The sequence below is a fragment of the Narcine bancroftii genome, chromosome 4 (assembly GCF_036971445.1).
Source record: "Narcine bancroftii isolate sNarBan1 chromosome 4, sNarBan1.hap1, whole genome shotgun sequence".
Taxonomy (NCBI): Eukaryota; Metazoa; Chordata; class Chondrichthyes; order Torpediniformes; family Narcinidae; genus Narcine; species Narcine bancroftii.
This window is the reverse complement of record NC_091472.1, coordinates 255,168,777-255,194,369: the sequence shown is the minus strand read 5'-3', so window position 1 is coordinate 255,194,369 and position 25,593 is coordinate 255,168,777. Positions and strand designations below refer to the sequence as shown.

Sequence of the window (25,593 nt, the reverse complement as noted above, 5' to 3'; positions counted from 1 at the left end):
GGGTCTATTATCTTACCAATCAGCCTATTTATGTCATGTTTCAGGCAGAGATGAAACGTGACAGAGGCAGAGGATTGGCAGATCCTCTAAGGTTGTGGGAGCAGAATTTGGCCATTTGACCTATCAGGTCTGCTCTAACATTGAAAGATGGAAGATGCCTGATTTCTATCTTGCAGAACTCAAACATCAACTCTCGGATACCTCTTCATACTTACCCCTGGACCATGATCCCACCAATGAACACCAGGCCACTGTCTCCCACATTGTCACAGATCCTATCGCATCAGATCTCCTCTCCGCAGCCTCCATCATGATGGTATCCCAACCCAGCACTTCCCGCGTCTACCACTTAGCCAAGATCCACAAAAAGGACTGTCCTGGCAAGCCCATTGTTTCCGTCTGCTCTTACCCCATCAAACTGATCTCCTGATATCTTGACTCCATCTTCTTTCCACTTGTCCAGTCTCTACCTTCTTCATTCATTGGAGTGACTTCATCACCAACATCGAAGTACTCAAGATGGCAGAGGCCGACAGCATCGAATCCACGCTGCTGAAGATCCAACTGCGCTGGGTAGGTCACGTCTCCAGAATGGAGGACCATCGCCTTCCCAAGATCGTGTTCTATGGTGAGCTCTCCACTGGCCACCGAGACAGAGGTGCACCAAAGAAAGGGTACAAGGACTGCCTAAAGGAATCTCTTGGTCCCTGCCCCATTGACCACTGCCAGTGGGCTGATCTCGCCTCCAACCGTGCATCTTGGGGCCTCACAGTTCAGCGGGCAGCAACCTCCTTTGAAGAAGACCGCAGAGCCCACCTCACTGACAAAAGACAAAGGAGGGAAAACCCAATATCCAACCTCAACCCACCAATTTTCCCTTGCAACCGTGTCTGCTTGTCCCTCATCGGACTTGTCAGCCACAAACGAGCCTGCAGCTGACGTGGACATTACCCCTCCATTAATCTTCGTCCGCGAAGCCAAGCCAAAGAAAGAAATATCCAGTATACCTTCCATACCATTCACAACTTTTGATTCCCTGGATCCCATTGTCTTGTCTTTACCATGGATGTCCAGGATCCATACACTTCCATTCCCCCATTAGAAAGGTCTCAAAGCTTTCTGCTTCGGACTTCAACAATGTCCTGACTAGTTTTCCTCCACAACCACTCTCGTCTACCTGGCAGAACTTGTTCTTGCCATTGATAACCTCTCTTCCAACACTTGTCATTTCCTTCAAATTATCAGTGTAGGCATGGACACTCGCATGGGTCCCACCTATGCCTGCAGTTTTAATGGCTATGTGGAACAGTCTTTGTTCCAAACCTACCCAACACCACCCCCAACTCTTCATTTGTTACATTGATTGCATTGGGGGTGTTTTCTGCACTTGGCTGCTAACTTCCACCCTGCTCTGAAATTCATGGACCATTTCTGATACTTCTCTCCCCTTTCTCGATCCCTCTCTCTTCATTTCAGGAGAAAAGTTACCTTCATCACAAACCCACCGACTCCCACAGTTACACCTCCTCCCACTCAGTCTCCATGCCTTTCCCTGATATCTCTTGCTTTCATGCCATCCGCTTTCGAGATGAGGCCTTTCGTTCCAGGACATCAGAAATGTCCTTCTTTTTTCACATAGCATGCCTTCCCCTTTAAATTTTAAATTTAGATATACACCAAGGTAATAGGCCCTTTCAGCCCACAAGCCCATGCCACCCAATTATACCCAATTGTCCTACAACCCTTGTATGTTTTGAAGGGTGGGAGGAAACCAGAGCACCTGGAGAAAACTCAAGCAGACACAGGGAGAAGGTACAAACTCCTTACAGATAGCGCTGGATTCTAACCCAGATCGCTGGTGCTGTAACAGCGTGGCGTTAACCGCTACGCTAACTGTGCTGCCCTCTATGCTAACTGCCTTTGTGGTCCATGGAGACATCTCCCACATTTCCTCAAGGATAGAATTACTCGTCCTCACCTTTCATCCCACCAGCCTCTGCATTTAGCACAGCACCCTCCAGCATTTCTGCCAGCTGGAACTTGACCCTATCACCAGACACATCTACCCCTCCCTCCCTATCCCTTTCCACTTTCCACAGGGCTCACGCTCTCCTTGATTCTCTTGTCTGCTTATCCCTGTCCACCCACCTCTACCCCCGATACTTTCCCCTTCAAACTGCAGAAAACATAAATTTGCTCTGACACTTCCTCTCTTACCATCATCCAGGTAGCCGAACAGCCCTTCCATGTTAGGCAAGGCCTCATGTGCACTTGCACTAACCTTATGTGCTGAATTTGATGTTCCTGATGCAGCCTCCTCTCGATTGGTGAGATCAAATATGGACAGAGACCATTTGTGTTTTGTCCACAATAGCCATCTTCAACTCCTGGTTTCATGCCATTTTAACTCCATTCTCATTCCAACACCAACCTGTACCTTCTCCACTGCCAGAGTGAGGCAAAATACCTCATATTCTACATGGACAGTCTGAAGCCCATTGGGATGAATATAGAATTTTCTAATGTCAGGTAATGTCTTCTCTCTCTTCTGCACCCCTTTTGCTCTTCCCAATCTCTCCTTTTTTGTTCCCCCTCCTCCTTGGTTCCTCCCCCTTCCACCCATCTCCTCACTACTGAAGAAAAAAGTTAAATAATTTCATGACGGTTACATTCTAAATGTAGTATTGTGTAACAATATGGTACCTTTACCCTTCACTTGATTCTTCCGCTTTTTGCTCTTCCCACACCCCCCCCTTTGGTTCCATCTGCTCTCTCTTTACACTTTCAGATTCAAATACTTGCAGCCTCTTGTCTTCTAATCATCCATTTCACCCTGTATGACTCATCTTCCTCCACTTGACCCATTTGTTCTTCTTGCTGCTCTCTCCCTCTGCCTGGCATCTACTAGTCCTCTGCCTCTGCCCAGTTCAGCAATTCCATGCGGAACCCCTGTGCCACCCTTTCTACACTGTCTTCTTCACATTGTTTCTGTCATAACTTTCCTTGGTCTTGATGGAGTTTCAGCTCGAACCATCGACCGTTTTTTTTCTTCCACTGATGCTGCTTGATCTGCTGAGTTTCTCCAGAAGATTATGATTGGCTTCAGATTCCAGCATCAACAGTCTTCCATGTGTTTCCAAATCTTCATGGTTTTGTTTAATGGGTTTTTTTTTCCATTATTTTTCAGCCCATTGGTTAATATATTGCCTTGGGTTTTAATTTTGTTTTATTTTAATAGAGTTGATAACCCAGCAATTACTGATAAGACAACACTTGCAGCACTGCGTGCTACAGTTCTAGTCCTTTTGAGACAAGATAGACTTGCTTTGGCGGCAGTGCAGCAGAAGTTCATCAAGTTGGTTCTGGAGATGAGGGGGTTCACCTAAGAGGAGAGATTGGGTTGCCTTGGACTATACTCCCTGGAATTCCAAACAATGAGTGAATCTTATGGAAACATAGAAACTATGAAAGGGATAAAAATAGACAAGATAAAACCAGAAAAGTAAGTTCAAGATTCAGGGGAGTAGATTTAGGAAGATTTAGGAAGAATTGCTTCTCCCAGAATGTAGTGAATCTGTGGAATTCTCTGTCTAAGGAAGTACTAGAGACTGCCTCATTAAGATATTTTAAGACAGTGTTTGCATCTTTGGAGAAATTTAGGATTGTGAGGAAATGGTAGATAGGTGGAGCTGAGTCCACAGCCAGATCATCCATCTTTTTATTGAATGATGTGGCAGGCTCGACGGGCTGTGTTGGTCGACTCCTGCTCCTATTTATTATTGTTCCATGTCTTCTTTGGCTTGGCTTCGCGGACGAAGATTTATGGAGGGGGTAAAAAGTCCACGTCAGCTGCAGGCTCGTTTGTGGCTGACAAGTCCGATGCGGGACAGGCAGACACGATTGCAGCGGTTGCAAGGGAAAATTGGTTGGTTGGGGTTGGGTGTTGGGTTTTTCCTCCTTTGCCTTTTGTCAGTGAGGTGGGCTTAATAACTACAGTACATTAAAATACTGGAAACAAAATGCAAACATCATGTGAAAAGTGAAATGTTTTTGAATATAAAACTTCAAAGTCCAAGTCCAGTATTTGTGTGACTTTTATCCTGATGTCAAAATCCCTATTTTCCAAATGTCAAACCCTGTGTATTTTTTGAATCGCATTTTGGGACTTGCACAGAATTTGTATTTTCTAGCTTTTGTTTTAGAATACTTTAATGGTTGTTTAGTATCTGTAAAAACAGCTCAGCTGGGAAGGACTTCATTATCTGTAATAAAAATATGGTTAAAAGGTGAAGGTTCCATTGTTGTCACATAATTCTACATTTAGAATGTAACATACATTAAATTCTTTAACTCTTGTCTACCACAAGGAACAGAGAGTCACCACTTTGTCCAGTGCCCCTCAGAGAAACCTACAGCAGCTGGTCTTCCTAGGCCATCTCCCCTCCAAGCACTGACTAGTCCTGAGCCTGCTTAGCTTCCGAGATCAGACAATCTCAGGCATATTAGGTGAATTAACCTTTCACTCTGCAAACAAATATTTAGCAGATCTGGATTGAGAGTTAATCACTTGTGACTAACATGAAATTTGTGCTGACATCAAATTGGGAGTAATGTTAAAATGTTAGCCTTGCGATGATGAATATTGATGGCTACCAGTGAGATAGCTTGTTTTATGTGAGATGAATGGTTATCTGAACACATGCTGCAGTGCTTGATCAACAGCACAAAAGGATAAGGTTGAATTCTATGTGCTGTCATAAAATGTACTGCCTTCAGGTTGATGGAAGTAGAACTAAAATGATTGCGAGAAATATTCCCTTGAAATGTGATGGCTGTTCATTATTTACTGCCATAGAAAGAGCTTCAAGTTCACAAGTGTTGAGGTTTGTATTCGTGAATGACAAATCAACTTATCAGATCATTATGAAGTTTATTAAAGATTGACAGTGAATGCTTTTTTTACTTTCAGTGATGAGACCATAAATGTGTACAGTTGTGTTGAAGCAGGGAATTTTGCCTTGAATTAGAAGGGAGAATGCAGCAGAATCAGCCCCATTGTGATCCTATTGCTTGAAACAGAATGTCCAAGATGTAACAACCTTGTCCTCCAGCTTCAATGAGCACTCTGGCTCTGTTCGCCGCAATAGTGGGAATCTCCCAGTGCCAATCCTTATCATTTCCCTGCCCCATTCCCATGCTGACATGTCTGTCCATGGTCTCAACCACTGCCAGACTGAGGCCACCTGCAAATTAGAGGAACAACATTTCAAATTTTGTCTGGCCACCCTCCAATCAGACGGCATTAACATTGACTCCTTTTTTTTAGGCTCCCCTCCCCCCCCCCCCCCAATCTGTTCTTAATTCTTTCCTCTAGCTCTGTCTCTAGGCCCTTTCATGCCAACCTCTATCTGGAGGCTAGCTAGAAGCGCGGAGGGAAAAATATAAACTTTCCTTTCATGGAGCATCCCTAAAATGCTGCTCTTGCATCGCATTCATGTTGAGCGGCGCCTCGTAGCACCCTCTGGAATTAGTGGAGGCGGGGCAACTGGGACCATGGCATCGTAGGTCCCAGTGCGGCAGAGCAATGGCCGTCTTCCCTCCCCATAATCCCCCACGCAGCTGGAATCATTCTGTTTCCCAAAACGGTTCCAGCTGCGTGGGGGATTATGGGGAGGGAAGACGATCATTGCTCTGCCACGTTTTAAGCCGCTGACAAGCGGCCCCAAAGGCCAAAGTGGCGTGGTGAGGTGCAGGAGTGGCCAGTGGGGCTATCACAGCCCACATTGGCCGCCCCCTAATAGCTCCCACTCGCCGCCCCCGCCGGCCCACCCTGCCCTAAGTGGGTTATGGTGGGAGAGAGAGAGGAGATGGGTGATGGGCTGACACTGTTATCAGCCTGCCCTTAGCCAGCAGTTTGCAGCGGCAGTACATTCATGTGAGGTGGTGGAGCGCAATGCTCCACCGATCATCCTTCCCTATCAGGGATTGCAGTCGGAGCCGGCCATGGCACAGTCATAGAGCTAAGAATCCTGACATAAAGGGAGAGAATCCCGAATTACAGTCGGGCTTTTTCACTGCATGAAAGGGCCTTTTACCTCTCTCTTCCCTTTTCCCTCTAGGCCATTTCAGATAGTCCGAAAGTCAGGATGTAAAGGCGGAGAAACTCCAGCAAAACGTATAATCATCTACCTTTCTGAATGTGCGGAGGCAGTCTCCGAATCACATATTTCAACCCCTCTCTGAGAGGGATAATCTCAGCAACAGGAGCTGTCAGCGGGAGCTGTCGGGGGTGGCCGGTGTGGGCTGGGACTGCCACACTGACCCGCTTCAGTCTTCGGGACCACTCCCTATGGCTCAAAGCGTGGCAGAGCAATGGCTGTCTTCCCTACCCATAAGCCCCCATGCAGCTTGAACTGTTCTGGGAACGATAGAGCAGTTTCAGCTGCATAGGGGATTACGGTAGGGAAGACGGCCATTGCTCTGCCGCGTATTTATAACGGGTGGCGCTACAGCACCAGTTGCCCCACCTCCGTCAGATCCGGAGGGCACTGCAAGGCACCTCTGGATATGAATGGGACACTGGAGTAGCTCTTTAGGCAAATTCCCATTTTTCCATCCGCTCCGTAGCCATTCTCAAGGGGTAAGCCCGACATGAAATGGCCTTCTGTCTCCTTTCCTCCAGCTCTGCATTCAAAGAGCCATCCCCTTCCCCCAATCAATTCTCACCTTTCCTGTTCTGCCCTCTTATCCATGTCCAATTAACACAGTTTGTCTGTTGGTCCTTCCCCTGCCCTTCTTCTCCTCAACTTTTAAATTTGCTTTTTACTCATACCTTGAAGAAGGGCTCAGGCCCAAAACAATGGTTATATATCTTTACCTCTTATGGACGCTACATGTCCTGCAGAATACCTCCAGCATTTTTGTTTTAGTAAAATTACAGCGTCTACAGACTTTCATGTTTCACTTGAGCTTTTTCTGATTCAGATCTGAATCTCCTTGTTTTAATAATGGTGCTGAATTCATTGGCAACACGTTGTTTGAGGAAAGATTCTCGTGTATGTAGGGCACTATTCTCAATGGAGGTCCATATTCCCCCCACAGTGGGTCCACAACACATTTAAAGGGGGCCACAGGCTGAAATCAAAATATTTTGTATGTTTTTTATGTTGTAGGTAGAAGTATGAAAGAAACCAACTAAACTTGATTGCTTCACTGAGAAGGGGGCCCATAAACTTTGAGCAGTGTCCTAAGGGGCCAGAGCCATAAAAAGGTTGGAAATGACTGAATTTTAGTGAACATGACAATAAATTGAACCATGAGCTTGCCGCATTAATGTGATTATATGTTCTAGATATGTGTGGAGGGAAGATATAAACAACATTTCTGTTTGGACCACAATTGTAACAACTGGGCAGGATAAAATGAACAATGCATCAGAAGTTGAAATTATAGTGTACAATTTATGTTTTTAGTGAATGTTCAAGTACTAAACAACAGGTTTTTGTAATTTCCTTCATGGCATGTTACTGACCAAGCAAGCATTTTTCATCCAATCTTAATTGTTACCAAACCAAGTTTCCCTCCACCCCCCCCCCCCCTCCCCCCAGGCCATTACACAGTCAACCACTTTTTATTGAAAAGTTAAATGTCATAAGGCTAGAGATTTTCTATCCCAAAGGAAATTTGTGAACCAAATGAGTTTCTGTGGTAATCTGATACTTGTGTGGCATCTCTACTGTCATGAACTTTTTATGCAGGAGTTATTTCATGAACTGAATTCCCTGGCTACTGCAGTGGATTTAAACTCCTGGTGTGGATCATTAATCTAAGTCTCTAGATGCTGCAGTAATGATCTAGCCACAATTTAACTGTACTCCATGTATTACAGACTACATCTTATTTGCAAGCGCAGTGCTACTAAAATAATGTCTGGGAAGGTATTTGCAATCATCTGTAGCTACAGACATCTCTTTGGCTTCTTTGACAATTATCATAGAGTTTCTCATTAGTGACTTCCTTGCCAGTTGTAGCAGCTCCTCTTTATATCTATGACACCCAACATTCTTTCTTTAATCAATGATTTACTCTCAAAAAGTAAATCGGTTGCAACCACATTAAATCAATTGTTTACTTTTATGCTTTGAAGACTTTACATTCAGCTGAATTAAAGCTCGTCTGCTGCAATAGTGGGGATATTTCAGTTGCCACCCATTTTAATTCCTCATCTCATTCCTTTGCAGACAAGTCTAACCATGGTCTCATACATTGCCAAACTGAGACCATCTGCAAATTAGAAGAACAACATCTCATCTTCTGTCCAGGCATCCACCAACCAGATGGCATTATCATTGACTTCTCCGGTATCTGCTTAAACCCCACTCCTTCTTCTCCCTATTACCTTTCCCCCAGCTCTGTCTCTCTCTCTCTTCCCTTTTCCCTCTATCTATTTTCACAGAGCCAAAATTAATTCTTACCATATCCAGTTATCACCTTTTGTTGGTCTTGACTCCTCTTCCTGCCATTCTTTATTCTGACGCCTTCCTGTTTTTTGCCTATACCTTGAAGAAGGCCTGTAGCGTTGGTAATATATCTTTGTCTCCTATGGATGCTGTGAAGCCGGCCAAGTTCCTCCAGCATTTCTGTGTGTGTTTTACTACAATCACAGTGTCTGCAGACTTAATGTAATGTTCATGTAATGTTCTTTGGTGGGAAATGTTGACCTTCATTATATGACATAATTACCAAGTACAGTTCTGATGTCCAGTGCTGATCACTGAAGTGAGTAAGGGCAAAAAAACTATTTGTTTTACAAGAATTAAAGGCGAGTGAACCTTGAAACTATGACGTCTTGCATTCTACTCACTCCAGTGATCCACTCCAAATATCAGATAAGGATGGAACTGTACTTGGCCCATGTAAAACCCTGAGTAACCATGTTTTACTGTAATTGCTGGCAATTACAGTTTTAAAGAAATTGTATTGCAAACCTTCAAAATGCCCTTCTGCTGAAATGTTGTCAAATTTTCTTCAGCATGTGTTTTCCTGATTGAAGCCAGTGAACTCAAGCAAACTGGAAATCCAAGTCATGGCTTGTGCCTCATTGTGTGCTGATAAATTTGGGGCTGACAAATATTTCTTACCAAACCAATGTACATGTCAGCACATGGCACACTCTGTTCGAGCTTGTAATACGCAAATAGATTTATAGTGGGTTTTTTTTGCCACAGCTCCAAATCAGAGACTGGAACCAGTGAAGCTGCCAGGAATCATATCTTGTTTACTAAGTCTGCTATGCGGAGCTTTTAATCTAATCCGTGGATTTCATGCAATAGAAAATTTACTTCAGGTGAGATGTCCAGTATTTCCTTCAGTCAGTATGTTTCCTGTCTTAATTAAACTTCAAGTTTAATGCAAAACCTCTTTCATGTTCATTTAAAGGACACGGTGAGCATGCACCTTTTTACATTGATGTTCCTTTTCTCTCACCCTTGCCCAAGAGGCAATGAACAGTGCTGTGCAGGGCTGGTAACAAGAAAAATTGAGCTGACCCAGGCTGTTCTCGTGCAACTGATAATGCACAGCTAGAACAGAATTGTCAGAGTTCTGCTCCTACTGTGAAATGGGATTGAGAAAAGGATATTAATAGACTCTGGAAAAATGAGTGATCTGATGAGAGAATTCTCATTAGGTTTCAAGCTCAAGTAACCTTATTAAGTACAGGCAAGCGATGGCTGATAACTGCAACCGAGTGCTGACATTAGATTAAATATTTCTGATGTAATTACTTCTAAGTTTATTGAGCAATTGTTTTCATTCAGTTCCAAGAAAATAAGTGAGTCTGTTGAAATCCAATGTGTTATATTAATCTGAATTGCACAGGAAGTACAAATTGTAACATGTCTTAGAATTGAATGAAGGTGCAGAAGATGTTTTTTTTTCAATCGTCATCATGAACTGTTGTCACCTTTTAATCACACAGTCCTTCCTTAAGCCCCCACCTCCATCCCTTCTCCAATCAGAGTGTCTCTTTTTCACCCCTCTGCCCCTTCCCCCATCACTTTTTAGCTCCTTTCTCTTCCCCCCACCCCCATCATTCCTTCTCCCAGGACCTGACTCTTATCCGGGCATCCGCACAGTTCTTGCCATTCCTGCTTTTGGCCGGAAATGTTGATGGTCTGTTCCTTTCCATGGATGCTGCCTGGCCCACTAAATCCCTCCAGCATTTTGTGTGGTGTTCCAGTTTTCCAGCATCCCAAGACCTCTTGGTTACGAGTGGTTGTGTACTTTTTTGTTAAAGGTGAATGCCTATATTTGATATATATTGCAAAAACTATCCTCCTGACCCATACCTATTTTACATACAGTTTGTGATCATTCATGAAGGGCTCAAGCCTGAAACATTAGTTATATCTTCTTTGGCTTGGCTTCGCGGACGAAGATTTATGGAGGGGGTAAATGTCCACGTCAGCTGCAGGCTCGTTTGTGGCTGACAAGTCCGATGCGGGACAGGCAGACACGGTTGCAGCGGTTGCAGGGGAAAATTGGTTGGTTGGGGTTGGGTGTTGGGTTTTTCCTCCTTTGCCTTTTGTCAGTGAGGTGACCTGCTGGGTTCCTCCAGCACTGTTTTTACTTCAACCACAATAGACCCTTCTAAGCAATGGAAAAATGCCCAACTGTAAAGGCGGAGGTTCTCCACTCTTACACCCAGAGATCTACCTTTCCAAATGCGCCGTGGTCGGCTCCAAGGTGCCAAATACAACCCTTCTTGGGGAATGATAATCACCAGAGCACAGCACTCTCCTGCCTGGCTGGAATGTGCAGCAGCTGGTTAGGGGCAGGCTGATGATGCTGTCAGCCCATGACCCATGTCCCCACTCACCCCTCTCCCTCCATAACCCCCTCAAGGTAGGGGCAGTGGGCAGGAGATGTCAGGGCAGGGGCAGCTGGCAGGAGCCGTCCAGGCAGTGGGGGCTGTCTTCCCTACCTATAATTCCCCCAAGCAGCTGGAACTGTTCTGGGAAACACAAAGTGGTTCCAGTTCCATGGAGGCTTATGGGTAGGGAAGACAGCCATTGTACTGTCGCGTATTTATGATGGGAGGTGCTACAGCACTAGTCACCCTGCCTCCATCGAATCCAGAGGGTGCTACGAGGCACTGCTCATCATGAATGCGACGCTGGTGCAGCTTTTTAGGGCTGCTCTATGAGAGGTAAGTTTTAAGTTTTCCCTCCGAGCTTGTAGACGTCCTCCTGGCAGAGGCCAGGCATGAAATGGTCTCGTGTCTGCAGACCTTTGTGTTTTACTTGTGAGCATTCATTAATGAATGCAAATCACATTGTCTATCCATTTGAATTAAGTCCACTTTAAACAAAAGTATTGACTTTTTAATTGTCTTAAATGCAACCTTTTGCAAAGAGCCTGAAGGGTTTTGTGAGTTTTTGGAAAGAGCAAACGACACTAAATTGCAAATCAAATTAATTTAAATGATTTTTCATTAAAAACCAAATGGACATTTAACCTAAATTTGAAGAGGAGAGACTATTAGTTACAGCTGGTCGAGAAATAAGAGAGGGTAATATTTAAAATACAATGTAATTAATGTAAAGATGCTAAATGCAGGATTACTAAAGAAAACAATTCTTATGGAGCCTGAGCCCCTCTCAACTTTTCACTTCATTATCCACATTATTATTTAATTCTGTGTTAATTTATCATTGTACTGAGCCCCTCAATTTCTTGACATCAAAGAAAAATAAAGTTCCTGGGCTTGAATTGGGCAATGAGTTCTCACCAGATTGTTTTATGTTGTCAGCCCAGTGTAGTCTACTTGCTACAATGAAACTCCACGTCATTTGACAAGTACTGATTACCTTTTCTGTAAATGAATCTAAAGTATCTAGTTTTGCTTGTTTGCTTGATGTCCTTTTATTATTCAGAGTACCTTCTATCAAATTGCTTTCAGCATTTGGGAATAGTTAGATCTGATTACATTCAAAACACAAAAATATTTCAATTTCAGTTTAAGGTAGAGTGTTACTAAGCTGTAAACACAAATTGTAATTTCTTTGTCACATTGTGAACCTAAAGTAAAAATTTGGTTAAATGTCTATTGGGCAGGAAATTATGAACATCACTGGAGTTGTTCTTCAGTGTATTAGAAAATGTTGTCTAAGCACAGATGAAGGCCAATATGTTGAATTAAATTCAGTTTTATAAAGATGGGCTTGTTCAATTTGGACGTGAGTACATAGCTAAAGGAAAAGTTCTTAAGTAATTGAGTTCATATAACAAGTGAAGGCAGCGAAAGAATTTTGACTTTTCTTGGTATGGTCAATAAGGTAACTAACAATTTGCACTCAAGAGATGACAAGCTGTTTAAGCAAGGAAAAGCTGAATGGAGTTGACCAAAAAGAAATGTGTTGCTGAAGGAACTCAGCAGGTCGAACAGCATCTCTGGAGGGAAATGGAAAAGTCAACTCTTCATTTCCCTCCACAGACGCTAGCTGACCTGATTTCCTCCAGCAATTTATCTTTTGCTCCAGATTCCAGCCTCTGAAGTCCATGGAGTGGGAGTATTATTTTCTTTCTTTTAAAAATATTTTTATTGAGTTTAACATATTAATATAAATGCAGAATTGACAGTTACATAGTCAGTCATTTGTATACAAGTAAGCAAACATTTAAAAAAAAGTAGATAAAACCACATCAATAATTGCTCATAGCACCTCAACAATATTTGATTGAAATGATCTATGTAACCATGTTAAGCCCATTTATTGAAATAACAAATAAAATAAAGGGAAAAAAGAAACAAAAACTAAAGCTAAATCTAATCTAAGCCCTCCTTCTAATCAAGGTTATCTTTAAATTAAAAAAAGCAACCAATAATGTGGAATCACTGGCGACCATTGGGGCTGCCAGGGAGTGTTATTTTAACTTCACAGAAACTAATCAGAGGGCATTGGCATAAGAGGAATTTTGAATCGAGTTTTTTATTGTCATTTTACAGCCAAAAGTAAATTAGTGTTGAAAAGGCCTCACAAAGAGATGATGCAGATAATCTCAGACTCCATTCTAACTTTATGAACACAAATGTATACAACTGAGCACATTTCAAGTGATGTGATCAAGAATACAGTACTCAAAATGCTGAAACAAATCAGAAAACTTGCATAAAACTGAAATAAAGAGGGGACAAGGTTAATAAAACTAAAATAGGGCTGAAGGTTGGAAGTTTATCAGAAGAATCCTCCCCATAGCTATTAACCTAGCACAGCGACCAGGGTTCGAATCCAGCACTGTCTGCAAGGAGTTTGTACATTCTCCCTGTGTCTGCATGGGTTTCCTCCCACCTTTCAAAATGAGCAGGGTTTGTAGGTTAATTGGGATATTTGGGCAGCGTAAGCTTGTGGATTTAGAAGCCTGTTACTGTGCTGTTTGTTTAAAAATGTTTTTAAAAAATAACATCTGATGAATTATTTGTAAACCCAGTTAGCAGCAAGATGATTAACACTTGTAAATGGAAATATTTGAGTATTATCAGGATCAGAGATGGTGTTAGATGTGATTTGTACACCTTTGGTTATTGGCTCCATTCAGATACATTACATGCTATGGCAGTCTACTGATCTAAAACAACTACAAGTAGTCCCTGACCTAAGACTGTGTTGGAAGGATTGGTTGTAACTTGGGTTTGGTCATAAATTGGGGAACAGGGACCACTGTACACAGGACTTTTAATGCAAAATATGAACTTGTACAATAGTTTTAATAAAGTTTTTTTAAAATTTTGCTCGTATGTGCGGTTGGACATAACTCGCATAGGTTGGAATTCGAGGACTACCTGTAATGTGAAACACGGGATTGGTTAGTTGTTTGGGAATTTTGTTTTTGTTGCCTTTTATTTATAACCATATAACTGTTTACAGCGCGGAAACAGGCCATATCAGCCCTTCGAGTCCGCGCTGGTTCACTTGAACAATTCCACTAGTTTCCCCCTCCCTCTCTCTGCCCATAACCCTCCAACCCCCTCATATCCATGTACACATCCAATCTTCTCTTAAATGATAAAAGTTAGAAAGTAACTTTCATTGGAAGAGATGAAAAGGATTTCAATCTGCTCAATTTATGAACTGATGCTTATGAAGATCATGTTAATCAGATAAAGTATTATTTCAAACACCTGAATGATATTGATTTAATTTAATAATAAAATGCAGATACAGTATTGAAAACAGTTGAGTAGGCAGTAATGTTTTCACTGCTCATTTAAAGTGTGCAGATGAAACAAGCATTATCCATGCATGTACTCTAGTGCGTTAGAGGTTAATTAGATTGCATTCTACCATAGAGCAAGGTTATGAGTTTTGCATCGACTTTTGTAGATTGTTATTATTCAAAGATGTTGATGGGCATGGAGCAAAAACAGAATATGGAATTGAGCAACAGATCATCTGTCATCCTGTTGAATATTGGAATAGCCTTTAGAGGATTAAAGGCCAACCCCTGTTCCTGGAAATGAAAGTGGAACACTACAGATGCTGGATATTTCCAAGTAGGAAAATAAAATGTTAGAAATGCCAGGCAAGCTGGGCAGCATCTGTGGAGCAATAAGAGTTAACGTATTAGGAAAATTGACCTTTCATGTACCATTAGGACTATGTATACTTTCTACCACATTCACTGCAGTAATTTATGCAGGCTGCAACGGACTGAAGGTCCAATCATCAGGAGAGACAAGGCCACTTGGCCCTCAGGAGCACCACCACCTGTAGCTGCAAGTGGAACCCCATTCTTATTTAGAAGTATATTGCTATTTATTCAACCTTCCTTCCTAATGGCACCATGAGAGCACCTTCAACTCTAGGACTGTAACAGTTCATGGAGACCACTGTGGGTGGTAAATGCTGCCCTTGACCACAGTACACAACTCCAGAAAATGAATGAATAGTGAGTGATTAGAAACCTCCTCACGCCCCATCTTCTTTCTCCTGTCTCCTTTTACAGAGCCAAAATCAATTTTCACCTTTTCTCGTCATATCCAATTAACACCTTTTGTCTGTTGGTCTGTACTCCTCCACCTCTCATTCTTCCCCTTTTCTCCTCCTAGCCTTTAATTTAGACATCCATCTTTTTTCACTCATACCTTGAGGCCTGAAACATCAGTAAGGAGATACCTTTGCCTCCAATGGACGCTGCGAGACCATCCAAGTTCCTCCAGCATTTCTGTGTTTTGACTACAATCACATCCTCTGCAGACTTTTATGTTTTACTGGTAGCATGAAGCAAGTTACTTGTACTGGAATGTGTTATTGAGCAGTAAATTTAGGTTAGAGATTGAGAGAGGTTGAAACAACAGATGTATCTGCTCTTTTTTTTGTGATAACATGAGATCTTTTGTTCTTTACATGTGAAGATGAGGCTTTGGTTTAATGTCTCATCTGAAGGATGGTACCTCCCTTAGATTTTTAGATCCTAAGATCTACAGTGGGATGAATCTATAAACTACCTAATTCATTTCTTTTAAAATTATTTTTATTGAGTTTTATCAGAAAAACAAACAAAAAAAAAGCAGTAAATCAATTGTAATGAAACTTTTGCAGATTTATATATAAAATAACATGGTTCAGTCGCAATACTACTTAATTCTAAATCCAATAAATGGTAATACATACAGTATTATAAGAGATAAGTAAGAAAAAATGAAAAGAAAAAAAAAATTCAAACCCACAGCAATCAAGGTTAAAATTCATATTGTATGTAGTGTTAAATCTGAACAAGTAGCCTCAGGGGATCTAAATGATCTCGCCCAGTGAGATTCATCATTGCACCAAATTAGTCAAATTATGGAAGTGAGCTATAAATGGGCCCCAAGTCTTATCAAAAGAAATCTTAATTTTTATGACATTATGCCTAGATTTTCTCCACATTTAAAAAGGACATAATATCCAATAGCCATTGATTATGTGTAGGTGGGAACTCATCTTTCCATTTTAACAGAATTGCTCTTCTTGCTAATAAAGTGGAGAATATTATAACCTGTGTTTGATTAGACAATAAAAAAATTTTATATCTTTAGAAAAACCAAGTAGTGCAATTACCAGACTTGGATCTAAAGTGATCCTAAATGTGGTTGAAAAAGTTTAAACTATCTAATTCAAAGGTAAATGAGCCTCCTATGTAACCCACAAACTGAGGATGAATTTTATTGGCTCTTGATCCAGGGGAGAAGTAGGAGAAAGAGGCACATTTTGAGGTTATAATTCCAGGCAAAAAAGATTATTGTAAATTTATATTCTTGTTTCACTGTTATTTCTTGCATTCTTAGGAATATTTAACATGGGTTTTGCAATGTGACCTATCTAAAAAATGTATCAAATTTTCCATTAGCAGATTGCCATATTTGAGATGAATTCACTTTCAAAAATCATAGAAAGGGTAAACAAAATCAAAATACGTAGTTGCTTCTTCTTTGCAAAGGTCTTTTAGCTTATTCTGATTGTCTTAAAATAGATAAAATAAGGAATGGTTTGTTGACAAATGAGCCAATAAGTCATTGTTACAAGCCCAGAGGACCCCAAAACACAGCCGCAATACATATTTACCAAGACAAATGTTACTTAAATAAAAGTTGCTTTTAATTATCCTTAAACATGAAAACAGAATCACACTTTAACTTACCACTATTAACTTAACTAACCCAACTTAACCCCCTTCTAATTCTAAGCACACATGTATGTAATGTGTGTGTAAGTTTAGAAAAGTTCTTTGATTCACAGTCCAATCTCACTTCTCATTCCTCCAAGTTTACTAGGCTTTGGTGCTAGAAAGGTCTTTGTCAGGAAGGTTCTTGTCAGTTTTCAAAGAGAAATTTGTTTTGCGCCTTTTTAATCAGCCACTTCAGTGTCTTGCTGAAGAAACTTGCCCTATCAGGAAATCTTAAACTGAATGGCATAGATTTAAGATAAGGGAGACAGATTTAAAATGACCCTGAGGAGCTTTTCAAATATAAAATAAAGGATGGCAGGTATGTGGAACAAATTGCCAGAGGAAGTGGTAGAGATGGGTACAATTACAAAATTTAAAAGACATTTAGACAGGTACATGTATAAGAAAGTTTGAGAAGGATATGGGCCAAATGTTGTCAAATGGGACCTGCTGAGGTGGTTGGCATGGATGTTAGGCCAAAGAGCTTGTTTCTGTCCTGTAAAACTCCTTGAATCTGTGACCTTGCATTACGGTTAATTTTGTGTGACTGGCACTGCACAGTCATCATCACAAGCTTGCATGATTTATTTTGGTAACCTTTATTCCATCATGAGTTAAATCGGATAGAACGAATTACATTTCTGTGTGCCACATTGATGTGAGCTTTCTTACCCCCATAGAGTGAACATCGTGCATGTATAATCCAGACAAATAATTCATACATAGCAAATTAGAGTGGGAGCAACTGAGGACAGAGTCGGTTGAGAGTTTTCTGACAAAGAAGCTGTTAGTTTCTCTTCCACCTGTACTGCTCTGTAATCCTTGTCTGGGTTGCAGCCAAGCACATTGTCCTTGATGTGCCATTGTAAATGGCCACTAGGCAAATCCACTAGAATCATTTGGCACAACTGCATTCTCCATTCTCTGCTGGAGAGAAATGTTTGGCTCAATGCCATTCCCCAAGGGCTTTCTCAGTCAATCCATACTTTGTCATGTGTAAAATTGCTGGCACAAGTCTCCTAAGCTTCAGCACGTTGGTAATTGGTATGTTGCTCCACAGTTCATGAAAATGGATCTCTTTATTCAGATGGTGGTAAACTGCAATAAGCCACAGAAGTTTGACTCATTAAGTTAAGACTAAATCTATAAAACATTCTACATTTTCACATTACATGGCTCGAAGGTTCAAAACATTGCATCTCAGTGATCCTGCTCAGTGTGCTGTTGTAGGCTTCAAAGGATTCAAGTAATGTGGTCTGCTTTTTAGGAGTATAAAAGGAATTAGTAATAAACCAGATAAATACTTAAAGCTAACGCAAAGTAATCTGTAATGGTTTCACTCACTCAGGATAATTAAATGATTTTTTTTGTACAGGTGAAGAATGAAGCTCTGGTGTCACTTGGGCCCTCTGCTGAAGTGATGTACCATCTGCACACAGTATTTATTGCTTTGCTTGGTTTTCTTTACACTTTATTTTCATTTTCTCTTTCCAAGTAACATGCTAACGAGGGGGTCCACACTGAGACCAGCTGTCCACGGTTTCCCTTCTGACTATCGAGGCTGTTGTCAGATATTTTATGAACCTCTCATTGGTCTAAGTTCATTTATTATCATCTGATGGTACAAGCACAACTTGACGAAGCAGAGTTCTCCGGTCCTCATGCAGACATACATACAGACATAACACGCATACAGACAAATGGTGCATATGCACATATATAAATAAATATTGTTAAATAAACAGTAGAGTCTTGGAGGATTTGTATGAACAATTCGCTTGTCATTCAGCAGTCTCACTGCCCATGGGAAGAGGCTGTTTCTTAGCTTGCTTATTCTTGCTCTGATACTCCTGTATCTCTTTCCCAACAGGATGATGCTGTGTGCAGATTAATATTCACTCTTTTTACTGAACTTTTTTCTGTAACATTATACTCTGCACTTGTGTTTTATTTTGCACTAACTGTTGTAATCGAGCACAGGTTGACTTCTGGAAGTCAAGCAAAACAAAATTTGTTACTGTATCTTGGTACAAGTGATAGTAAACATTAGAATATCGTAGAGGACATTGGGGATGAGTTTGCTGCAAAGTCAGGGCCATTACAGATCAATCAGGAGTGGTGCCTCTCTTGCCCAAGGGCACTAATTCTGTGTAGGATCCTCATACCTTTCTTCCATCGTAATGTACCCTGCTAATCAAAGAGACAGAAGAAAGATAAACTGAGAGCATCATTTGTCTTGCAATACATTTTGAAAGTAAGAAAGCTGCCTCATCGTAAAAGAAGAACTGCAAACATTGAATTGAAGGTTGAGTATATTACCTGTGGATTTTGTTCTGTGGAACACTCACCCACTTCTGTGTATTGTATTGGCACTAAACACTTCAAGTAGATCCTACAAATCCAACTGAAGAAAAAAATCTGGATTCTTTACTCCTGACTAGCCAAGCGTTCTAGTTGATAAAACCTTGTTAACATCATTTTTGAATTTGATTTGAAATGAGATGTTACTTTGCTATTAGATTTTATGTTCAGTAAGAAGGCCTGAGACCCTCAACAGCAGATTTTTGGGGGCTAGCTGAGATTGTGAGGCATCTGGAGAAAGGGCACCTGTACTGACCCAACAGTTTCCCATCACTTCTTGTATTATTTATGTAACACTTTTTAATTGAAATAAAATTGATTAATATTGGTTCCTTGTACCTTTCTCTCCATTTTTTTTTGTTTTGGTCTGTCTTGGAAAGAAATACAAAACAAATCAGCAAAAACTGCTCACTCTAGATCAAGTATTACTGAGCAATGATACTAATTGGACTGCCTGTTTGGAAGAATCTCGGATGTGAATTAGACTGCAACATCTTAACGTCAGATATTGATTGGATGGGATCTGTGGAAAAACAAGCAGTCAATGTTTCTGTTTGTCTTTCCACAGATATTCTGCTGAATGTTTACAGCATCTTCCATTTTTATTTCTGATTTCCAGCATCAGCATTTTTTACTTTGATTTTCAATGATTTCTTGTGCTTTGAATAATGAATCTTTTTTTTTAACTTAAACAGGATGATGAAGAAGAATTGAATATTGTTGCTGTGTTTCTCATTGGCACCGCTGCATGTTTGTATCAGGTGGGTTCCTGATTGTAAGTAGATTTTGCAGGTCATTTTTGGGTGGAGAGACATCTGATGCACTTGGAAGCTTGTTGCTAAGTTTTGACTTAATAATCAAAACTCTGGAGAAATCCCTTAAAGTTGATAGTTTTATCGAATTTTTTTATTGCAAGGAGAAGGGGAGCTGTCTTTGCACATGGTGATGTGTCCCACCTTTTTTTAAATTAACAGCCATGATGGTTGAGTGCTATTTAAGAGAGCTAAACATGGAGACTATCATCCCACAGTTCCTTGTTACATCTAACTCTTTAAGCTGTTCGAATATCAGTTACTATAGTACCTTATAGATCTATTTATTAGTGGTATTGAATTGCCAACTACATAACGTATTTGTACGTAGCAGGTTATCATTGATGTTCCAGTATCAACAGCAGTTTACATTCATATAACTTTAATGTAGTGGAATGCTTCATGGAGTGTGAGCACTCAGTGAGATTGATCCACATGTTGATGTAGTAAGATGTGGGTCTTTAAGTAGGTTTTAATGTACATTCAGAAGTTTGTCAATATGGATAAGAAATTTGGATCCCTTGGGCAAAGGCAGCTGATTGCACGTTTGCCACAAGTGAAGAGACTAAAATCAGGAATGCTTAGGACAGTGGTTGAAAACCACTGGCTTAAAAGATCAGCCTTTTCAGAGGGTTGTACTGACCAGGGAGAGGCTGAGACCATGACAGATTTGAACACAGGAATGAGAATGTTGCAACCACTTGCTAAATTTGGTGCCTCTAGATGTCAGTGAGCAAAGATGTGATGAATAATACAATGATATGGGATGTTGACAGCAGAGTTTGAATTATGTTTATGTGGTATAGAAGATTTGTTTAACTTGAATTAAAAATTGGTTGCTTTTTTAACTACTGGCCCCAGCAACCAACCTTTTATCTGGGGTCCTGCATTTTGGATGAAATGCAAAACTAGAACTCATCTTTCTGTTTAGTTTGGCTTGAATAGTCCCATTGCATTATTGAAAGAAAGAAGAGAATTCTTTGTTATCCCTCAAAGTCACTGCCAAACCCATTAAATGCAATAACAATAATATATGTAGTTTATAAGGTACATAAAGAAGAAACTTCACTTTCATCTGTTCGAATACATGGATTCTCTAAATGTTATTTTGTATCTTCTGTGTCAACAGTGAAGCCGATTAATAAAATATGATTTTTTCAGATATATCCATTTAACTGTCAGAAAGCGTTTACCGAATGAGTTGCTTTATTATTTTTAAGTAGGATTGTGAGTTTCATATATTAATAAAATTATGCAGTTCGCTGTATATTACAGAATATATGGATGATTCAAAATCTTGGAGTGAGGGGAAAAACTAAAATGTAAATTTTGGGATTTCCATTTGGTAAAAGCATTAATTTTAAATGTATCTGAATGGGAGATAAACCACGAGATGTTTACTGGAACGATAAGTTTACTTTGTTTTCTTTTGATGGACTGTGTGATTGAGCAGATTGACAAGAAGAATAGGGTGATAAAGGGCATTCATGAATAGTAAGAACCTACAATGGAAAGGCCTGTCTGGAAGGATGAAATTAAGAGTCGATGAGTTGTCTTCCTTGAAAGTACAGTTTATTGCATTCTTAAGTCTTATCTCTATTATACTTTTGCAGGGCGGTGAAGTTTATTTTGGAACATTTATAACAGACATTTTAGTTCACTTCATGAATCTTTCTGTTGCCAGCTACATTGTAGGATGTTCTCTGATGCAGATAAATAAACTAACATTCCTATAAAGCCTTTTTTCTTTCTCATTATCTTAAAAAAACAATGAATCCCTTTGCAATACAATTATTTTTGCCAGGGAAGCTTTGCAGCCAGTTTACTGTCAGGTCTTAAAGACATGATGTTTCACATAATTAGAAACTGACAGCATAGTAGACCATTCAGCCCATTGTTTGTGCTAACCAGTAAGGAACTCATGCTCATGCAGCCTGGTAGATGACAAAATTTAACAATTAGGAAATATACAACCAAGTGTTCTTTAAATGTCCTGGCAGTTTCTGCCTCTTCCACCTTTCCTGTGGAGAATATCATACTGCCACCAACAACTCAACATCCTTAATTCTCTTCAAATAATTCCACCAATTATTTAAAACCCATGGTACCTCATAATTTATCTCTCCACTAGGGAAATGGGTCATCTTTATTCCCTTAGAAAATTATCAGAAATTATCCTTGTAAAGAAGGATAATTTGTTTCTGGTTCTGAGATGGCCTATGTGGGAGTTAGGACAGCTTGTGTTGTTGGCAATGTTTGCACTTATTCCACCTTTGAGTGATTGATCTATGTGCCATCCCAAATGTTCCTTCTCTCCTTCACTTTAAGCAGGCATGGACCAGGAGTTCCACTGAGTTCATTTAGATGTTTCATTTTTCCAAGGAGGTTTGAAGACACTCTTAAATCATTTCTTTTCCATAGTAGAGCTTGGAATAGATTGCTTTGTTCTGGAGTCTGGTGTCAGGCATGCAGGTGAACTGTCTTGTCCAGTGGAGATATATATAACATAACATAACATAACAATTACAGCACGGAAACAGGCCATTAGGCCCTTCTAGTCCGCACCGAACCAAACACCCCTTTCTAGTCCCACCTCCCTGCACAATGCTCATAACCCTCCATCTTCTTCTCATTCATATACCTGTCCAACCTTTTCTTAAATAATACAATTGACTCCGCCGCCACTATTTCTCCCGGAAGCTCATTCCACACGGCTACCACTCTCTGAGTAAAGAAGTTCCCCCTCATGTTACCTCTAAACCTCTGCCCCTTAATTCTTAACTCATGTCCTCTTGTTTTAATCTTTCCTCCTCTTAACGGAAATAGTCTATCCACATCTAACCAAGTACATTTTAGGTCTCAATCCTGGGGACGTTGGTCTGTGACTGGATGCTAATGTTGGTTTCTTTTCCTATCAGTGAATACTAAGAACTTTACAGAGACAACAGTAGAGCCTTGAGGTGTCTCATAAGTTCAGAAAATCAGTGCTCTAAGATAGTCCATGCATTTATTGTTGGATTGACCATTTTGCCCATCAGGTTTCTGCTGGTTCTCAGACCCTCCCCATTGTCATGTTATTTCCTATTAACGTACATGCCAATTAACTGCCCCCAGTTCTTCTATCACCCAGGTACATTTAAGGCAATTTGCAGTGACTAGTCAACCAAATGACCAGCATGTCTTTGAGATATGTGAGGAATCTGGAGAACCTGGGGGGAAACCTGTGCACTCACAAGAAAAACATACAGACTCTACAAAGACAGTATCTGAAGTCACAATTTACTCTGAGCTGCTTGAAAATTGTCCTTATTCTCAGATGGCCAAAGGCTGTGCTGGTGCACCGAAGGCAATAATGAAGCTTGTCACCCAATAAAATTAAGGTCAGAATTGTACAGCACAGAAACTCATCTGTGTTCACCATTGTGCTTGTCTATACTAATCCCATATGCCCACATTATTCCCATATCCCTTTATTCCTTTCCTATCCAAATTCATAGCCAAATGCATTTGGAATGCAATAATTATACCCATGTACCACTTCCTCTGGCAGCTTGCTATAGCCACCACCCTCACACCTCAAACCTGTACCCTCAACTTTTACACTCCTCCCACCTTAGAAAATAGATTCTGACCTTACCCTCTCTGTACTCAGTTATATAAATCTCTAAGGTTAGGCCCTAACCTCTTGTGTTCCAATGAGAATAGACCCAACATTTCCACTTTCACCATTCCAGGCATAGTCCTGGTGAATCTCTTCTGAGCTCTTTCTAATGCTACCACCTCCTGAGAAATTTTCAGAGGACTTGATGCGGTAGATAATGATAGAGCATTTCCACAAGCTAAGGAGTTTAGAGGTAGGATGGTGGAGTAGGTAATTTTGAACTGACATGAGCAGAAATCTCTTCACTTAAAGGATGAAGAATCTTTAGACTTATTGCCCCAGAGAGCTGCGGCAGTTCAGTAACGAAGTACGTTTAGAGATTCAGTAAGAAGAATCTTGGAGAATTGAACCACAGAATATGTAGATAGGAGAGGGGAATGGTGTTTTGGTAGGAGATCAGCCATTATCCTATTGAATAGTCTCCTCCTGCTCCATTGTCTTGAGCTCATCTTCAGGGAGAGATGGATCCAGGATTTCACATGCCCTTTGTTGTTGGAGAATTGTGTTGTGCAGCATGTACAAGTTGGTAGAAAACTTTAGTTTTGTTGATGAAGAGAGTTTGGCCCTTAACCTCATGCACTAGTGAACAAGTTGACAATCACTTGGAGATTAGTTTCTAAGTGAGTGCAAATGAAATCTGAGGAGTCTAAAACTAGAGGGCAGAGGTTCAAGGTAAGTAACTATTTCCACATGGGCAGGTGGGTATGTCGAATGAGCGACCTTGGGAAGTGAGAGAAGCAGGTACAATAACAACATTTAAAGGGCCTTTTGAAGGGTACATGGACAGGAACAACTTGGAGAGATACAGGCTAAATGTAGGCAAATCAGACAGGCTCAGGTAGACAACATGGGTGAGTTGGACTAAAGGGTCTGTACTGTGCTATTTAGCTCAAATACAACCTTCATTTAGTTATCTGTAGCATGATATAGCATGAGGTTGAGATTTGTACAATTAAATATTTCTTTGGTAATTTGATAGAAAATAGCCTTGCCTGTTATCCAAACTAAAAAGCTCCAGCTTTGCTGTCTTGTATATTTATCCTGCCTATATTTATCTCTGATGTTGAAAATTGGCTGCTTGTATTCTGTGACAGCTATTAAACTCTGATCATGGGCAAGGGAGTAGCATGGGTTGTATCTAGAGTAAGCCATTACCAAACCACTTAGGCAAGATCTGATTCTTCTATAATGACATCTAGATTGTTACTTTGCTCCCAGAGATATCTTTAATATAGATATAATTTTAGAGCAGAAGTATATAATATTGAAAACAAGATGTGGGCAGAGAAATGGCAGACAGAGATTAATTCAGATAAGTTTGCATTGTGGGAGGTGAAATGCAATAGGAAAGTCTAAAGTAAATAGCATAGCCCTTACAAGCATTGATGTACATGGAGGTCTTGGGGGCAGATTCATGGCTCTCTGAAAGTGTCAATACAAATGGATAGGGTATGGATAAGAAAGTGTATGGCATACTTGCCTTAGTTGGTCACGGTATTGAGGATAAAAATTGGTAGGTCATGTTGCAGCTGTGTAAAATGTTTGTTTGACCACACTTGGACAATTGTGTGCAGTTCTCGTCACCCCGCTCTTGGAAGGATATGGAAGCTTTGGAAAGGATGCATAAGAGATTCACCAGGATGTTTCATGGAGTGGAGAGTACTAGCTGGAACGTAGATTCTCAAGGTGGGTAGTGGGGCGTAGGAATATTTCAGGAAATAATTAAAAAGTTGGTTTGAAAAATAAACTTGTTATGTTGGTGTGAAAGATGTGACGTGGAAATACTGTCAGTTCAACACAATTGTGGTAACTTCCAAATAAAATCACTTTGTTCTTTTTATTTTATTAATGTGTTTTTGCTCTTCCGATGTTTCTCTGTTCTTTCTCCATTGTTTCTCTTATTTTAACTGTCGTTATCCTTGGTTAATATTATAATTATACTTTCTCTGACCGGTCTTATTTATCATCTATTCCAAATTATCTCAACAATCATGTCCCCATCCATAGCCTTTTAGGAGTTCAGTAGTGAGTGAGACCTGTATCTCTATGTAT

At 40.5% G+C, this 25,593-nt stretch overlaps 1 protein-coding gene across 3 annotated transcripts in view; it reads left to right on the top strand.

Moving 5' to 3' along the window:
- Positions 1 to 25,593, top strand: part of sec22a (SEC22 homolog A, vesicle trafficking protein) — an 83,427-nt gene that overhangs the window by 46,242 nt on the left and 11,592 nt on the right. For 2 of the 3 annotated variants that reach the window (XM_069934786.1, XM_069934788.1), the window contains 2 exons: positions 9,228 to 9,346; positions 19,764 to 19,829. In XM_069934786.1, coding sequence (XP_069790887.1) covers positions 9,228 to 9,346; positions 19,764 to 19,829 — 185 coding nt within the window. The remainder of the gene's footprint in view (positions 1 to 9,227; positions 9,347 to 19,763; positions 19,830 to 25,593) is intronic. The other variant, XM_069934787.1, reaches the window with a different exon arrangement.